General features: G+C 50.0%; 2 protein-coding genes across 2 annotated transcripts; both read left to right on the forward strand.

Annotated features, from left to right (window-relative positions):
* The first annotated feature begins 415 nt into the window (after positions 1-415).
* NFKBIA (NFKB inhibitor alpha) lies at positions 416-6,654 on the forward strand. Its single transcript, XM_055291531.2, has 6 exons — positions 416-3,732; positions 4,353-4,461; positions 4,799-5,009; positions 5,300-5,388; positions 5,496-5,765; positions 6,105-6,654. Exons 1-6 carry the CDS (start codon positions 3,506-3,508, stop codon positions 6,150-6,152), a joined length of 954 nt encoding a protein of 317 aa, XP_055147506.1. The 5' UTR covers positions 416-3,505; the 3' UTR covers positions 6,153-6,654.
* A 6,336-nt stretch (positions 6,655-12,990) lies between these two features.
* LOC129489212 (2-amino-3-ketobutyrate coenzyme A ligase, mitochondrial-like) lies at positions 12,991-17,131 on the forward strand. The gene is given in 2 exon segments (XM_063645938.1): positions 12,991-16,124; positions 16,127-17,131. Coding segments are annotated over 2 exon segments (1,278 nt in total). The 5' UTR covers positions 12,991-15,650; the 3' UTR covers positions 16,931-17,131.
* The last annotated feature ends 126 nt before the right edge of the window (positions 17,132-17,257 follow it).

Here is a 17,257-nt window from a genome sequence, read left to right on the forward strand (position 1 = left end):
TGTTTTGTTTTGTTCTTTGAGACGGAGTCTCACCCTGTCACCCAGGCTGGCATGCAATGGCACAATCTCGGCTCACTGCAACCTCTGCCTCCTTGGTTCAAGTGACTCTCCTGCCTCAGCCTCCTAAGCAGCATCTGCACCACCACACCCGGCTAATTTTTTGTATCTTTAGTAGGGACGGGGTTTCACCATGTTGGCCAGGCTGGTCTCAAACTCCTGACCTCATGATGATCCACTCGCCTCAGCCTCCCAAAGTGCTGAGATTACGGGCGTGAGCCACTGCGCACAGCCTACAGTTTTAACATTTTTTTAACGGTTATGGTTAGCTAGAATGTTTGACAATGAGAAGGAGAAAAATCTGAGTGCTGAAGTGTCCATAAAGGTCTTTTTCTCTTTTTTTTTTTTTTTTTGAGACAGGGTCTCAGTCTGTTGCTCAAGCTGGAGTGTAGTGGTGCCATCATGGCTCACTACAAACTCCACCTCCCAGGCTCAAGCGATTCTCCCACTTCTGCCTCCGGAGTAGCTGGGACTACAGGCACCTGCTACCACACTCTGCTAATATTTTTGTAGAGAAAGAGTTTCGCCTTATTGCCCAGGCTGGTCTCCAACTCCTGGGTGGCAAGCAGTCCTCCCGCCTCAGCAACCCAAAGTGCTCAAATTACAGGAGTGAGCCACAACTCCCGGCCCATAAAGGTCTTTCTAAATCAAAACCAGACCCTCTTGTTGTCTTCTGCCCAGTCTGCTCATGGTTCTAATTTCCAAGTGTATATTCTTTTTCACCCACGTTGTAATGTTTGTTGACTTAAACCATATAGCGCTTTAGACGATGGGGAGAAAACCTGTTGGATCACATTATCCAAAACTGTTTCCCAGAGTTGCAGGAAAACAAAAGGTACCTCCTTGGGAATCTCCACTGTAGGGACAAGTCATCAAGGCTCAGCACCTCCCAATTTTTGCAAAAGGCACTATGACAAATCAAGGAACGCCTGTGCCTTAGTCTTACCACTAGGTGTCACACAAAACAATCAGGAATAAACACCAAGGTCCTGAAGGCTATCAGAAATATAAAACCATAGAAGGTGGTGCAAAAAAACCTTATTCCTCAGATATTTTTATTTTTTATAACCATTTTTATACCTGAAGCCAAATATCTTCTTCTGATGTATCCTCTATAATTGGCACATTTAGAGTTTGATGTTTCTGTACATGTTTAAAAGAAGTGACTATCCCCAGATGGTGGTCAGGGGACACCCACCCCTTATTTTCCCTAACAGTTGGAGTAGAAAATAGTTTTGAGTATATTCCAAATTATAGTATAGTCAGTCTGATTTTCACAGCGTGTTTTCAAAAGTGTTAATACTAAGACTGCTTTGGCCAAATGATTAATATACTGCCAAGGGGTTCCTGGGTAAATTTCTATGCATTTCAGTTTCTTTTTAGGGAAATAGGAACAATATCTATCTTACAAGATTAGTTCTGAGAACAATGTGGTACATAAAGCGCCGGAATTCTTTCAAAAATTTATACCCTGATATTTCCAAGAGCCATGGTCACCCTTACAAAGGAGAGTTAGGCATGCATTTGTAGACAAGTAATGCCACTTTTAAGCTAGAAAAGACATTAAGTAATATTCAATCTAATCTTATTATAAAAGTTAAGTATACCACAAAAAAGTTAACTGACCTCTCCAACTAATGTGCAGTCAAGTAAAGACAGAACCTGAATTGAGATGTCCCATTGCAGTCACTGTTTCACCCTGCCTCAATCATTGTAGATTTGCGTATCATAAGCCTGCAGAGACAACGGTGTCTATCCCTGGGAAGTTTTCATTGTAACGTGATCATTACTACCCTGGAGGTTCTATCTGATTTTAATTTTTTTCCCTTCATACTTGGTCTGTCTCTATCGAGTCAGATTTCTTACATTCTAATATTAGGGGAGGGGTGGAGATTTGAAGAGAAGGGAAGGATTGGTTAGTACAAGGCCAGTCAAGATAAAGATGATTGCAATAATCACCAGAAATCTCTGCAGAACTACAAGGCCTCCTGGGACTAATTCTGAAGAGCTCTGACCGAAGTTTGCTTTATTTTGCCTGTACCAATTCTACCAAGTAGATGAATTCAGTCCATGGCTTGCAGGCTTGGAGGTGGAGGTAGGGTGGAGAGCATAAATTATATTTCTGCAAGTGAAACCAGAGCATAGTGGGCCGAAACCCCTTTCTACCCGGGTGGCATGAATGGGTCCAACTGCTACTGTCCCCCAGGACAAGGGAGCAAGGAGGAGTGGGCAGGATGGGACTGCCGTGAGCCTCCTGCAGGATGCCTGGCAACTACTTTCTTGGCGGTCCTTAAGGTCCAATCGCTGTTAAGGCACTAACTAAACTCGTTCTTCAGCCTCCTTCTCTAAGTGCTCCTCGAATTGCTCAGTTTGGGTGCCCAGAAGTAGGCTCAGGATCCATTCTCTGCGGCAGCACAATGTAGGTCAGATAGCATAAACGAATAGCTACTTATGAACACAATAGCTATTCTGTTATTGCAAGGTATCCACAACCACTACTACAAAGATTAACACCTTGCTTTGCTTGGGAAACAAACAAAAAAAATCATGGTCCTATTCAGCAGTTTCCCGATACAGGGAGAGTTTGCCCCTCCCCCAGTCAACAGGGCTGTTCATCCCCAGGAAGTGATTTGAGAGTTCTCCAAGGATTTAGGCTTTTCACTCCTCCAAAGCTTTCACAACTTCTACCTGGCGGGGGTGCGTGAGGGGGGGCGTGGGGTGGGGCGGGTGGGAGGGGGCAAAGCTAAAAGTTCCTATGCTGCAAAGAGCCTGGTATTGGCAGAAACACCGGCGCGGCCTGCAGCCCCCTTAACCACAGTGCGTCCTTCCCCTTAGAAGTCTGGGGAAAGCAAATCCCTACGCCCAGCCATCATTTCCACTCTTGCGTTTTCAAAAGATCAAAAAACGGAAAGGACCGGCAGGTTGGCAAACCCCAAAGAGGGATCGCCCATCAGGTCGGCGTCCTTGGGATCTCAGCAGCCGACGACCCCAATTCAAACCGATCGTGGGAAACCCCAGGGAAAGAAGGTTCACTTGCAGAGGGACAGGATTACAGGGTGCAGGCTGCAGGGAAGTACCGGGGGGAGGGGGCCTGGTCGGAAGGACTTTCCAGCCACTCGGCGCTCATCAAAAAGTTCCCTGTCCGTGACCCCAGTGGCTCATCGCAGGGAGTTTCTCCGATGAGCCCCAGCTCAGGGTTTAGGCTTCTTTTTCCCCCTAGCAGAGGACGAAGCCAGTTCTCTTTTTCTGGTCTGACTGGCTTGGAAATTCCCCGAGCCTGACCCCGCCCCAGAGAAATCCCCAGCCAGCGTTTATAGGGCGCCGCGGCGGCGCTGCAGAGCCCACACCAGTCCGTGCCGCCGACCCGCCCGCCAGCGCCCCAGCGAGGAAGCAACGCGCAGCCCGCGGCCCAGCGCACCCGCAGCAGCGCCCGCAGCTCGCCCGCGCCATGTTCCAGGCGGCCGAGCGCCCCCAGGAGTGGGCCATGGAGGGCCCCCGCGACGGGCTGAAGAAGGAGCGGCTACTGGACGACCGCCACGACAGCGGCCTGGACTCCATGAAGGACGAGGAGTACGAGCAGATGGTCAAGGAGCTGCAGGAGATCCGCCTCGAGCCGCAGGAGGTGCCGCGCGGCGCGGAGCCCTGGAAGCAGCAGCTCACCGAGGACGGGGACTCGTAAGTGGCGCAGGCCCGGGGCTGGGGGGTCGTCGGGAGGGTGGGACGCGCGCGGCCAGGGGTTGGGAGGCGCCGGGCCTGGAGCCCGAGCCGGGGAACCAGCGATGCAGCCGGGCGGGCGCCGCGGCGCCCCAGGGCTCCTACACCGCCCCGAACGCTGCAGGGCTGCAGGGCCGCGCGGGTCACGGGCCCGACTCGGAGGGGCGGCGGCTGGACCCTGGTGGATGGCAGCGTCGCCACACGCCCCCTCCCCCCAGACCCGTCCTCTAAGCCGGGGACGGGGCGGCAGCGGGGACGCGAAGTCCCCGGTTGCATAAGGCGGGGCGGGAGTTTCTGGCCGCTGGCGGGCGCCGAGCAGCCGGGAGGGGAAGTACAGGGCGTTCCGAGCTGGCGGGAGGGCGGGGCGGTCTGGCCGGCGCCCGCCGGGGCCGCAGGGGGAGGGGGGCGGAAAGTCCCTGGGCGCCTGCCAGGAACACTCAGCTCATAATAACCTCGCGGAAAACACCGCGGCCTCGGCCTCCAGAAACCCCGGCCTTGCGCAATCCCCCGCAGCCCGCGCCTCCCTGGGCCCCACGCGGTGCACTCACCACCCCTGGGGTTTTTCCCTCTCTTCCCCACAGGTTCCTGCACTTGGCCATCATCCATGAAGAAAAGGCACTGACCATGGAAGTGATCCGCCAGGTGAAGGGAGACCTGGCCTTCCTCAACTTCCAGAACAACCTGCAGCAGGTGCGCCGCTTGCCTGGCCCGGGCTGTCTGACCCTGGGACGTAGCTAATGTAGCAGAGTCACCCCAGGTCCTTTCTGAATTCAGGGCTACTGAGCACCATTCACCCTCACCTTTTACTTCACATCAGCCCACATCCTAGAGAGTGAAGGAAATTCCACTGGTTTGGTGAGGTCTTTATGACCCACCTGGAGCCTCTGCTATTCGCCAGCCCTCCCCACCCCCCCACCCACCCCCGTCTAGGAGGAGCAGCACCCAACCAGCAGACACGGGTTGAGGGGAACGCGGGGTGTGGGTTTGGTCCATGGCTTACCTTCTCTGGTCTCTCTTGCATTCGTAGACTCCACTCCACTTGGCTGTGATCACCAACCAGCCAGAAATTGCTGAGGCACTTCTGGGAGCTGGCTGTGATCCTGAGCTCCGAGACTTTCGAGGAAATACCCCCCTACACCTTGCCTGTGAGCAGGGCTGCCTGGCCAGCGTGGGAGTCCTGACTCAGTCCTGCACCACCCCGCACCTCCACTCCATCCTGAAGGCTACCAACTACAATGGTATGTCTGACTCCCTGCCCTGCCCCACGCCCTCGGAGGGCAGGTGACGTGGATAAGGGGCAGGTGGGCCAACTTAAGGAGTCCGGGCAAGAGCTTAAACTCCCAACATTTGGAAGATTGAGAAAATGTGTGTGCAAAGTGCCTATTGGATGCCTTTATAAAGTTCTTTCAGAACTCAGACTGTGGGTTCTTAAAATTCAGAAGATATGATTATTTGTCCCATAAAAGAATAGGTGAAAGGAGTGAGGGTTGAAACAGGTGGTTATACTTTTTTCCTTTTGTTCTTCCAGGCCACACGTGTCTACACTTAGCCTCTATCCATGGCTACCTGGGCATCGTGGAGCTTTTGGTGTCCTTGGGTGCTGATGTCAATGCTCAGGTTGGTGCTTCCTGTCTCCGATGCACTGAGTCAGGTTCCTCGTGCTCATGTTGTGAGCAGAAATTCCACACGCAGCCATAAGCATCACAAATTCCTTTTGGTTTCAGGAGCCCTGTAATGGCCGGACTGCCCTTCACCTCGCAGTGGACCTGCAGAATCCTGACCTGGTATCGCTCCTGTTGAAGTGTGGGGCTGATGTCAACAGAGTTACCTACCAGGGCTATTCTCCCTACCAGCTCACCTGGGGCCGTCCAAGCACCCGGATACAGCAGCAGCTGGGCCAGCTGACGCTAGAAAACCTTCAGATGCTGCCAGAGAGTGAGGATGAGGAGAGCTATGACACAGAGTCAGAGTTCACGGAGTTCACGGAGGACGAGGTGAGTCTGTGAACTCCTTCGGCGCTCTAATGAGGTGCCATTCCCTTCACCCACCCAGGCCGCTAGAGCTGCTCCTTATCAGAGGGCTATCTACATAATGAGTCTCTCCAATTTCTGTGCATAACCAGTATCCCAAGAATGTACCCCCCCCTTTTTTTTTAATAGCTTACCCTTTTTTTAAAGAGAAGCATTAAAGGCAAACTCCCTCAGCCTATAAAGTTCATTATATTTGGGCTATGGAGAATGGAGTCCAAGAGTTATTTCCAGTAGGGGCCTCCCCATCCCAGTAGCTGGCAGAGCTCCGGAAGCTTAACGTGTCTTTTTTCCCCTTGTTTTCAGCTGCCCTATGATGACTGTGTGTTTGGAGGCCAGCGTCTGACGTTATGAGCACAAAGGGGCTGAAAGAACATGGACTTGTATATTTGTACAAAAAAAAGTTTTATTTTTCTAAAAAAAAGAAAAAAGAAAAAATTTAAAGGGTGTACTTATATCCACACTGCACACTGCCTGGCCCAAAACGTTTTAATGTGGTGGGATCAGCCCTCATTGTGTTGCTTTTGTGAACTTTTTGTAGGGGACAATAAGATCATTGAAATTCCAAGAAAACTTCTTTTAAACCTCACCTTTGTGTGGGGTTTTTGGAGAAGGTTATCAAAAATTTCATGGAAGGACCACATTTTATATTTATTGTGCTTCGAGTGACTGACCCCAGTGGTATCCTGTGACATGTAACAGCCAGGAGTGTTAAGCCTTTCAGTGATGTGGGGTGAAAAGTTACTACCTGTCAAGGTTTGTGTTACCCTCCTGTAAATGGTGTACATAGTGTATTGTTGGTAATTATTTTGGTACTTTTATGATGTATATTTATTAAACAGATTTTTACAAATGAGTTATCCTGATCATTTTCTTCAGGCTGCAATGGGCCTCCTGTTCTGAAGTTCCATCCTCCGGCAGAGGTGGAGGTGGAGCATTGTGAGGGAGGAGGGAACTCCCAGCAAGCTCCTCACAACTGACACCCAGCCTCCAGCAAAGCTTTGCAGGCACCCGGGGCCCAGTGTGTGGGAGGGAGGCTGTTGCAACGTTATAGGAAGTACCAGTCTCAGGCTTGGGGTGGAAGCATGCTGCTTGGCCTGTGGTTGGAGACCTCTCCATTGTCATTCTGTCATCCCCTTGATTTACACTGTTCCTGGACCCTAATTGCCAGTTAAGGAAATTATTTTGGCCAAGAAGAATATGCTGAATTCATATAGAGCTGGGAAAGATCTCACTAATACAGGAAGTTCCTAAGGACACAGGCTGAGAAATGGGATTGCACTGACATTTGTTAGCAGATGCCCACCTCTGAGCCTCACTTTTCTCTATTGTTAGCTGGGCTGTTGTGAAAATTACATAAGACAATCCACGTAAAACGCATAGCAGAGTGGCAGGCATGTGGCGCTAAAGAAAAACAAGCTGTTACACAACATCCTTTATGTTATACCAGGAGAAACAAGTCCAGAGAGAATGTCCTGTCCAGGGTCACCTTGCAGGAGAGGTAGGTGGTTAACATACTTCATACGTGCTTGTTTTGGGGTAGTTAAACATATTTTAAGAGCATTCAATCTCTTAAATCTACGTGTTTTGTTATTGACTGTAGTAGAAAAGTAATAAAGGCTTGAAGGGTCTTATCAGTTCAGTCTACTGATTGTACTGAATGATTCGTCAGAAGCAAATGTCACAAGAAATCAGTAACGTGAAACTTGGCTTAGATGCTGTATCTTGAGGTTTTCATCCCTAAAATGGCTCTGTTGCCTAGGGAGAAGAATAAAGATGGGTGTACTAAAAGCCCAGACTTTACTGCTATATAATATAAAAAATCTGCATTTGTACTCTGTAAACATTTTCATTAAAAAAATTTTTTTGAGATAGGGTCTCACTCTGTTGCCCAGGCTGGGGTGCAAGGTGCAATCACAGCTCACTGCAGCCTCAAACTCCTGGGCTCAAGCGATCCTCCCAACTCAGCCTCCTGAGTAGCTGGGACTACAAGCATGAACCACCATGCCTGACTAATTTTATTTGTAGAGACAGGGTTTCTCTATGTTGCCCAGGCTGGTCTCTAACTCCTGGGCTCAAGAGATCCACCCACTATGGCCTCCCAAACCACTGGGATTACAGGTCTGAGCCACCACACCCAGCCAAAACATTTTTGAGGAAAAAGTAAAGTTACTGCATTCTAGAAAATGCAGAGTAGTGTATAAATGCAATTCATGTCTTTGACTTATACCTAGGAAAAAATTATTACATTATCCCTTTCCTGATCGACAATGTCAAAGTCAAAATAATATGGTCACCTTGGACCAAAAAGGAGCCAATATTTAGTGGTCTTCCACATATATGGAGTGTTACTACAGACTGGTTAAAGCCAGTTCTGCCCCAATTCTTTTTCTTTTTTTTTTTTTTTTAGATGGAGTCTTGCTCTGTTGCCCAGGCTGGAGTGCAGTGGCATGATCTCGGCCCACTGCAACCTCCACCTCCCGGGTTCAAGCGATTCTCCCTGCCTCAGCCTCCTGAGTAGCTGGGATTACAGGTGCCTGCCACCATGCCTGGCTAATTTTTGTATTTTTAGTAGAGACAGGGTTTCACCATGTTGCCCAGGCTGGTCTTGAACTCCTGACCTCAGGTGATCACCCACCTCAGCCTCCCAAAGTGCTGGGATTTCAGGCGTGAGCCACCGCGCCCAGCTCTGCCCCATTTCTGTAGCCTTAGTCCATCTGGAACCCAGCACTGGCGGTCCCTCTAACCATCTTATTCTCTGTCAAAGTGCCCGGGTTCTTCACTGAAATTCCTTGTCCATCCCCAAGCACCTCAACGCGGGTGTTAAATGACCTACTACAGGAATTAGGTCAGTAGGTTCAGCTCTCAGCTAAGTGGGAGAGGTAAGATGGGAGTGGGGTGATATCCCCACCCTTATTCTCAAAAGAACAAAGGTTGGAAACTTGGCTCCCCAATTTGGGAACGATGCCCTTAGTACTTTCTACTCAGTCAAATGTGACTCTTCTTCCCTCTGTAAAGGGGTTAAATTTGTTCCAATTCACCCATACACTGTCTCTAGTTCTGTGCTAGGTTGTAGAAACAAGACAAAGAAAGTTGTGTGCCACCCCCTCATCCCCAGCCTCCTTAGCGCCCAGCTCTTGAGTAGGGGCGTCACCCTCCATGGTCAAGCAAGGGTGGGCCCCTTCTCACCCACTTGGGCCCAGTCTCCCACCTTTCTAGGCTTCAGCTTTTCTTCTTTCTAGGTCCTAAACCTCGGAAAAGGTTCTGTCATCTGCATAAACCTCGAGGTAGCTGGGCCCAGTTAAGCACTGAAGGCTGCCCCAGTTCCTTACCCTCTAGCTCTTCTCCCCATTTCTCATCCCCCCCCAACTTTTTTTTTTTTTTTTGTGACAGGGTCTCACTCTCTTGCCCAGGCTGGAGTACAGTGGCATGATCTTGGCTCACTGTAACCTCCGCCTCCTGGGTTCAAGCAATTCTCCTGCCTCACTCTCCCGATTAGCTAGGACTACAGGTGCACACCACTACACGCGGCCAATTTTTATATTTTTAGTAGAGATGGGGTTTCACCGTGTTGGCCAGGCTGGTCTTGAACTCCTGACCTCAAGTGATCCATCCACCTGCCTCGGCCTCCCACAGTCCTGGGATTACAGGTATGAGTCACCACACCCAGCCCTCCCTGCTTTTCTTTTCTTTTTGTTTTAAATTTGTTATCTTTCTGTCCTGCCTGTTGGTTGAGTAACTGGAGCCTGGAGTTCCCTAAAGGAAAATTTTAGAAGGGAAACATTCTAATCTGTAGAAAATCTTCAAATTCCTAAGCAAACAAGAGCAAAAGATCTCAAAGCAAACAGGCCAGCAGACGGAGAGCCTTCTTTAATGCACTTTGATTTCCTCCAAGAAGTTACAGATCGTGTGGGGACAGGTAGGACTAAGAGTGCCTAGATAAAGGGGAAGTGATATGAGGGGGAAATAATACATCACATCAGCAACTTCCTTGAATTCCTTCTGCCTGCCTTATCCATCAGGATACATTTCCTGTAGAGGCCACGTGTACCAAGTCCTTCCAGAAAGTAGGGATTTTTCTTTAAAAAGGGAACAAACTAGTCTGAGCAATCTGAAGACCTTCCCCTGGGGCCTGGAAATTCAGAAGGCTGGGAGCTTGGGTGGATTTGCATAGAAAGTTCAATTGCTACTGGAAGTGATTAAGTGGTGACAGAATTGAGTCTGTCAGATGGGTCTTCCTTCCTCCCGACTTCCCACCCCCGCACCCACCCACTCCCCCACCCCCGGCTTTCTGCCAGATTTTCATTAACTTGCCTTAAGTGTAGCTGAAATTTCATTTGGCAAGAAAAGTCTGAGTTGTGGAACTCCAGTCTGAAACATGCCCAAGAAACATTCCCCAACCTCTGGTGCCTGGACAAGAATATCCTAGGCTGTTTCTCCATTGAAAGAGAGCATTACAGAAACTGAAACTGGACCTCACCTGTGTTTCCCTCCTAGAGAAGTACGATTCTCCATCCCACTCCTTCATTTGCATCAAAAAGAACTATTCTCCAGGCCTCCTGCCAAGGGCTGGAGACTCGAAGAGGAATAAGCCATGGCCTCTGCCCCTAAGAGCTCCTTGCTTAGGTGGAGAGAGGGAGACAGACAACCGCCATGGCCTCTGCCCCTAAGAGCTCCTTGCTTAGGTGGAGAGAGGGAGACAGACAACCACATGGAAAGGCGTGCTGAGATGAAAGCCCATAGCACGAGAGCTGGGCCCAGGCACCGGCGCGGAGTGGGGGTGGGAGAGACGGGTCCAGAGCTCATATTCCAGTTAGCTATTTACCTGCCAGTACTATATTATCTTAACCCATGCCCCAAGTGACTGTGGCAGGCACCCTTTTCACAGGGGGCAGGAAGTATGACCCAGCATCAGCCAATCCGAGTCATTGAAAAGTAGGACTGGACCCTGAACACTGACATGAAAACAGGGCCAAGGCCCACAAACCGGCCAGCAATCCAGGTAAATGTGACCAGGTGCGGGGGCTCATGCCTGTAATCCCAGCACTTTGAGAAGCTGAGGCAGGAGGATCATTTGAGCCCAGGAGGTCAAGACCAGCCTGGGCAATATAGGGAGAGCCTATCTCTACAAAAAAAGTACATTAAGGCCGGGCGCGGTGGCTCACACCTGTAATCCCAGCACTTTGGGAGGCTGAGGCAGGTGGATCACTTGAGGCCAGAAGCTTGAGACCAGCCTGGCCAACATGGTGAAACCCCATCTGTACTAAAAATACAAAAATTAGCCGGGCGTGGTGGTGCATGCCTGTAATCCCAGCTACTCGGGAGGCTGAGGCAGGAGAATCGCTTGAACCCAGGAGAGGGAGGCTGCAGTGAGCTGAGATTACACCACTGCACTCCAGCCTGGGCAACAGAGCGAGACTGTGTCTCAAAAATAAAAACATATATATACACACACACACACACACACATATATATATAAATATAAATGTATATACATATATAATATATAATATGTATATACATATATAATATATAATATGTATATACATATATAATATATAATATGTATATACATATATAAATATATATAATGTGTGTGTGTGTGTGTGTGTGTGTGTATATATATATATTTAAAAAAGAAAACAGCAAAAAAAACCCAGCTAAGTGTAATAACAGAGATGGCGGACACAGTACAAGGCCAAAGGCATAATCATCAGGGCTCCAAGAAAGGAACAAAATCCTGAAGGAAATGTACTTGAAGGCTGGAAACCTGGTTTTATTTTTTTTTTTTTTTTGAGACAAAGTTTCACTCTTGTTGCCCAGGCTGGAGTGCAAATGGTGCAATCTCGGCTCACTGCAACCTCTGCCACCCAGGTTCAAATGATTCTCCTGCCTCAGCCTCCTGAGTAGCTGGGACTACAGGCATGTGCCACCACGCCTAGCTAATTTTGTATTTTTAGTAGAGATGGCATTTCTCCATGTTGGTCAGGCTGGTCTTGAACTCCCTACCTCAGGTGATCCACCCGCCTCCGCCTCCCAAAGTGCTGGGATTACAAAGCGTGAGCTACCGCGCCGGCTGGAAACCTGGTTTTAAAATGAGCTTATTTGTACCTGTGGTAGGAGATTGCTACGGTGTGCAGGTTGGCCCCTGACTAAGCATCGGAACTGGAAGGAGTGGAGAGGCAGCTGCTCCCTCTCTGTGACCGAGTCCCCACTGCCCATACTGGAATATGAGAAGCCTTAACAAGCAGTTGACTAAAATGCTTCAGAGAAAATCTTAAGTAAATAATAATTTCCCCTTTAATACTGCTATCATTTCATATATTTTTAAAATTTCTTAAGTATAACCTATATGAAAAAGTCGGCTACTTAAAGGTAAGTGCTTATTTTATTTACTTATTTTTTTTGAGACAGAGTCTTACTTTGTCACCCAGGCTGAGGTGCAGTGTCACAATCACAGCTAACTACAGCCTCGACCTCCCAGGCTCAGGTGATCCTCCTACCTCAGCCTCCCAAGTAGCTGGGATTACAGACGTGTGCCACCATACAGGGCTATTTTTCATATTTTTTGTGGAGAGGGGGTTTTGCCATGTTGCCCTGGCTAGTCTCCAACTCCTGGACTCGAGCTATCCTCCCACCTCAGCCTCCGAAAGGACTGGGATTACAGGTATGAGCCACCACGACTGGCCATCAAGGTAAACTTTTAAAAAACTTTTAAACTGGCCGTGCGTGGTGGCTCACGCCTATAATCCCAGCACTTTGGGAGACTGAGGCCAGAGGATTGCTTGAGCCCAGGAGTTCGAGACCAGCCTGGGCAATGCAGTGAGACTCTGTCTCTACCTGTTTATGTATGTATTTATTTAATAATATAAATAAAGGTTGGGCACAGTGGCTTATGCCTGTAATCCTAGCACTTTGGGAGGCCAAGGTGGGCAGATAACGAGGTCAGGAGTTCGAGATCATCCTGGCCAACATGGTGAAACCCCATCTCTACCAAAAATACAAAAATTAGCCAGGCCTGGTGGTACGTGCCTGTAATCCCAGCTACTTGGGAGACTGAGGCAGAAGAATCACTTGAATCCAGAAGGCGGAGGTTGCAGTTGAGTGGAGATCCACGCCATTGCACTCCAGCCTGGGCAACAAGAGTGAAACTCTGTCTCAAAAAAAAAAAAAAAAAAGAAAAAAAGAAAGTCAGCCTGAGTCACACAGCCAGTAAATGGCAGAGCCAGGCTCTAGGTCTATATTCCTAACCTGGGGATAAAGCAGCTTCCAGACCAGTCACACTGGCTCACTCCTGTTATTCTAGCACTTTGGAAGTCTGAGGCGTGCAGATTGCGTGAGCCCAGGAGTTCGAGACCAGCCTGGACAACACACTGAAACCCCATCTCTGCAAAAATACAAAAAATTAGCTGGGAGTGGTGGTGCACACCTGTAGTCCCAGCTACTCGGGAGGCTGAGGCGGGAAGATTGTTTGTGCCCAGGAGGTGGAGGTTGCAGTGAGCCAAGATGGTGCCACTGCACTCCAGCCCGGGCAACAGAGCAAAACCCAGTCAGGAAAAAAAAAAAAAAAAAAGGCAGCTACCAAGCACACACAGGAATTAACAAAAGTGTTTTCAGGTCATCAATCGTCAATATGTTCCTTATGTATCTGTTGCTATACTACCAAAATTGGGCAAATATTGCAAAGGATGGTTTGAATTTCTGATGTTTTATGTTAATGGAAATACTGTCTCATGGAAACTATATAAGAATGCAGAAAATGCAAGATCTGAGACCTCAGGAGGCCCCAGTAAACTGAACAATCCTGTGGGACTCAGACAGATCCTAATTCATCTCCTCTGAAATCTTTTTTTTTTTTTTTTTTGAGACAGTCTTGCTCTGTCGCCCCAGCCTGGAGTGCAGCGGAGCGATCTCGACTCACTGCAAGCTCCGCCTGCCGGGTTCACGCCCTTCTCCTGCCTCAGCCTCCTCAATAGCTGGGACTACAGGCGCCCGCCACCACGCCAGGCTAATTTTTTGTATTTTTAGTAGAGACCAGGTTTCACCGTGTTAGCCAGGATGGTTTCGATCTCCTGACCTCATGATCCTCCCGTCTCGGCCTCCCAAAGTGCTGGGATTACAGACCTGAGCCACTGCGCCCGGCTGAAATCTTTACTATTGTTTCATACGGTGCTAAATAAAGGAAGTGAGGCACGTCTACTTCCAGGAGTTTCCAGTTGTGTGGTCTGGGTTTGGTTCTCACCGAGGCTCAGGTCTACGCAAAGTCACCACATTAAACATTTTGGTCAGACTTTTAAAAGCGCCACAGTATTTTAATATTGATCTCTGGGGATGCCCCAAACAAACAAGCAAATGCAACTTTTTTTTTTTTTTTTTGAGACGGAGTCTCGCTCTGTCGCCCAGGCTGGAGTGCTGTGGCGCTATCTCGGCTCACTGCAAGCTCCATCGCCCAGGTTCACGCCATTCTCCTGCCTCAGCCTCCCGAGTAGCTGGGACTACAGGTGCCCGCCACCACGCCCGGCTAAATTTTTTGTATTTTTAGGAGAGGTGGGGTTTCACCATATTCGCCAGGATGGTCCCGATCTCCTGACCTCGTGATCCGCCCACCTCGGCCTCCCAAAGTGCTGGGATTACAGGCGTGAGCCACCGCGCCCAGCTGCAAATGCAACTTTTTAAGGATCAATGAATGAACTTCTTTCAGGTGAAGCGTTTTAGTACCAACTCAGTTTTAAGCTGATTTTTAACATTCTCCTTCGCAGGCCTTCCCACCTCCGTCTTTGAGAGGCAATTTCCCAAGGCAGGACCTTGCCGCGTGGCCCACTGTATGTTTCCTAGCTACTGGACAGCTGGCTCTATAGACGCTTCCGTGTACATAAATTCAGTCATTCTTTTCTCAAAACATAGAGTAAACCTCTGATTTGAAAGAAAGACTCAAGCCTTAGATACACAAATATCCTGCAATCTAGAAGTCAAACGGGAGTGGAAGCTTTCATGTCTTAGAGGCTAGAACCTGGAATAACAGTACCCCCAGCAGACTTACCATGAAGGGCTCTGTCCGTGTGTGCACAACTTCCCAGGCCTGAAACGTGTGCAGCAAGGATGTCCTCAAGGGGCTCTTGTGCGCGTTGCCCTGCACCCATGGTCCCCACAGCCGGACCAGCTCCACACACAGGGAAGGATGGAAAGGACACCCAGAGCCAACCTGGCCCTGGGACCTCCCCTCCTGGCTTTCACGGCTCCTCAGATTGGGTCAGTCACACGGAAAGGATTTTCTGGAAGGAGCGCACCAGAATTTCTGTTCTGGAAAGACGGAAGGCAGAGCTGAGTTCATTGCTTATGGAGGGGAGAGAATAGCCCCTGCACAGAGCCTCCAGCGCGGCTGCCAGGGGAAGTGGAGAGGCTAGGATCTCACTGAGAATTTCAAGATTGGTTTAAGGAGGGCCTTTCAATGCAGGGGCTTGCTTGGGATTGGGGGAAATCATGATATAGTAGTTTCAGGTTGGTGGAAACAGCTAGGCGAGGGGTTTGAAATGTCTCAGGTGTGAAATGTCTGTTGATGCTTCTATTAAATAAAGCTCGCCTATTAAAGAGTTGATGGGCGTCTTGGGAAATTCCTGTAATAAACAATGAAGTTATTTGCCTGGGCAAGAGTCTCTTGGAATAGTAAAGTTATTGTACCAAAGACAATGGGAGAAAAAAAGTCATGTTAATGCAGACAATAAACTTGGGGGTGGAAGGGGATAGTTTCTGCCTCAATCTGACTAGTCATTAGGCCTAAAGACCTGAGGGCTAGGACACATGTCAAGTATCTTTCAATACATTTAAAAAGTTAAAAATTCGGAGGTAGGAGCGATGTCGGCTGGGAACGCCTGGCGCGCCGCACTCTTCTGGGGGCCCCGCCGCCGCCGCGCACAGTCAGCGCTGGCCCAGCTGCGTGGCATTCTGGAGGGGGAGCTGGAAGGCATCTGCGGAGCTGGCACTTGGAAGAGCGAGCGGGTCATCACGTCCCGTCAGGGGCCGCACATCCGCGTGAACGGCGTCTCCGGAGGAATCCTTAACTTCTGTGCCAACAACTACCTGGGCCTGAGCAGCCACCCTGAGGTGATCCAGGCAGGTCTGCAGGCTCTGGAGGAGTTTGGAGCTGGCCTCAGCTCTGTCCGCTTTATCTGTGGAACCCAGAGCATCCACAAGAATCTAGAAGCAAAAATAGCCCACTTCCACCAGCGGGAGGATGCCATCTTCTATCCCAGCTGTTTTGACGCCAAGGCCGGCCTCTTTGAGGCCCTGCTGACCCTGGAGGACGCAGTCCTGTCGGACGAGCTGAACCATGCCTCCATCATCGACACCATGCCTCCATCATCGACGCCATCCGCCTGTGCAAGGCCCACAAGTACTGCTATCGCCACCCGGACATGGCCGACCTAGAAGCCAAGCTGCAGGGGGCCCAGAAGCATCGGCTGCGCCTGGTGGCCACTGATGGGGCCTTTTCCATGGATGGCGACATCGCACGCCTGCAGGAGATCTGCCGCTTCGCCTCTAGATATGGCGCCCTGGTCTTTGTGGATGAATGCCATGCCACTGGCTTCCTGGGGCCCACAGGACGGGGCACAGATGAGCCGCTGGGTGTGATGGACCAGGTCACCATTATCAACTCCACCCTGGGGAAGGCCCTGGGTAGAGCATCAGGGGGCTACACGACAGGGCCTGGGCCCCTGGTGTCCTTGCTGCGGCAGCGCGCCCGGCCCTACCTCTTCTCCAATAGTCTGCCACCTGCTGTTGTTGGCTACGCCTCCAAGGCCCTAGATCTGCTCATGGAGAGTAACACCATCGTCCAGTCTATGGCTGCCAAGATCCAGAGGTTCCGTAGTAAGATGGAAGCTGCTGGCTTCACTATCTTGGGAGCCAGTCACCCCATCTGCCCTGTGATCCTGGGTGATGCCCGGCTGGCCTCTCGCATAGTGGATGACATGCTGGAGAGAGGCATCTTTGTCATAGGGTTCAGCTACCCCGTGGTCCCCAAGGGCAAGGCCTGGATCCGGGTACAGATCTCAGCAGTGCACAGCGAGGAAGACATTGACCGCTGCGAGGAGGCCTTCGTGGAAGTGGGGCGACTGCACAGGGCACTGCCCTGAGCTCTGAGTAAGGACGAGAAGAGCCAAGGTCCACCTACTGCCACAGGGTCAAAGGAGGTTTTTGATCAGCCCAGACCAGAGGCTCTGAGCCCTGAACCAAAGTCCCAGAGCTGGGCTGGGATGTGGCCTGTGCTGAGGGCTGTGAGAATGTGAAACAACAGTGTGAAAATTGGCTGTGGCAAAAAAAAAAAAAGTTAAAAATTCAGGAAATGGACCTATGGCATTGTTGGGGGTCTGCTAAACAGGACAGGGAGCGTGGAGGAGGGATGCATTAAAAAACAAGCCTTGGGCCAGGCTGGGTGGCTCACGCCTGTAATCCCAGTGCTT

The sequence above is a fragment of the Symphalangus syndactylus genome, chromosome 9 (genome assembly GCF_028878055.3).
Source record: "Symphalangus syndactylus isolate Jambi chromosome 9, NHGRI_mSymSyn1-v2.1_pri, whole genome shotgun sequence".
Lineage (NCBI taxonomy): Eukaryota > Metazoa > Chordata > Mammalia > Primates > Hylobatidae > Symphalangus > Symphalangus syndactylus.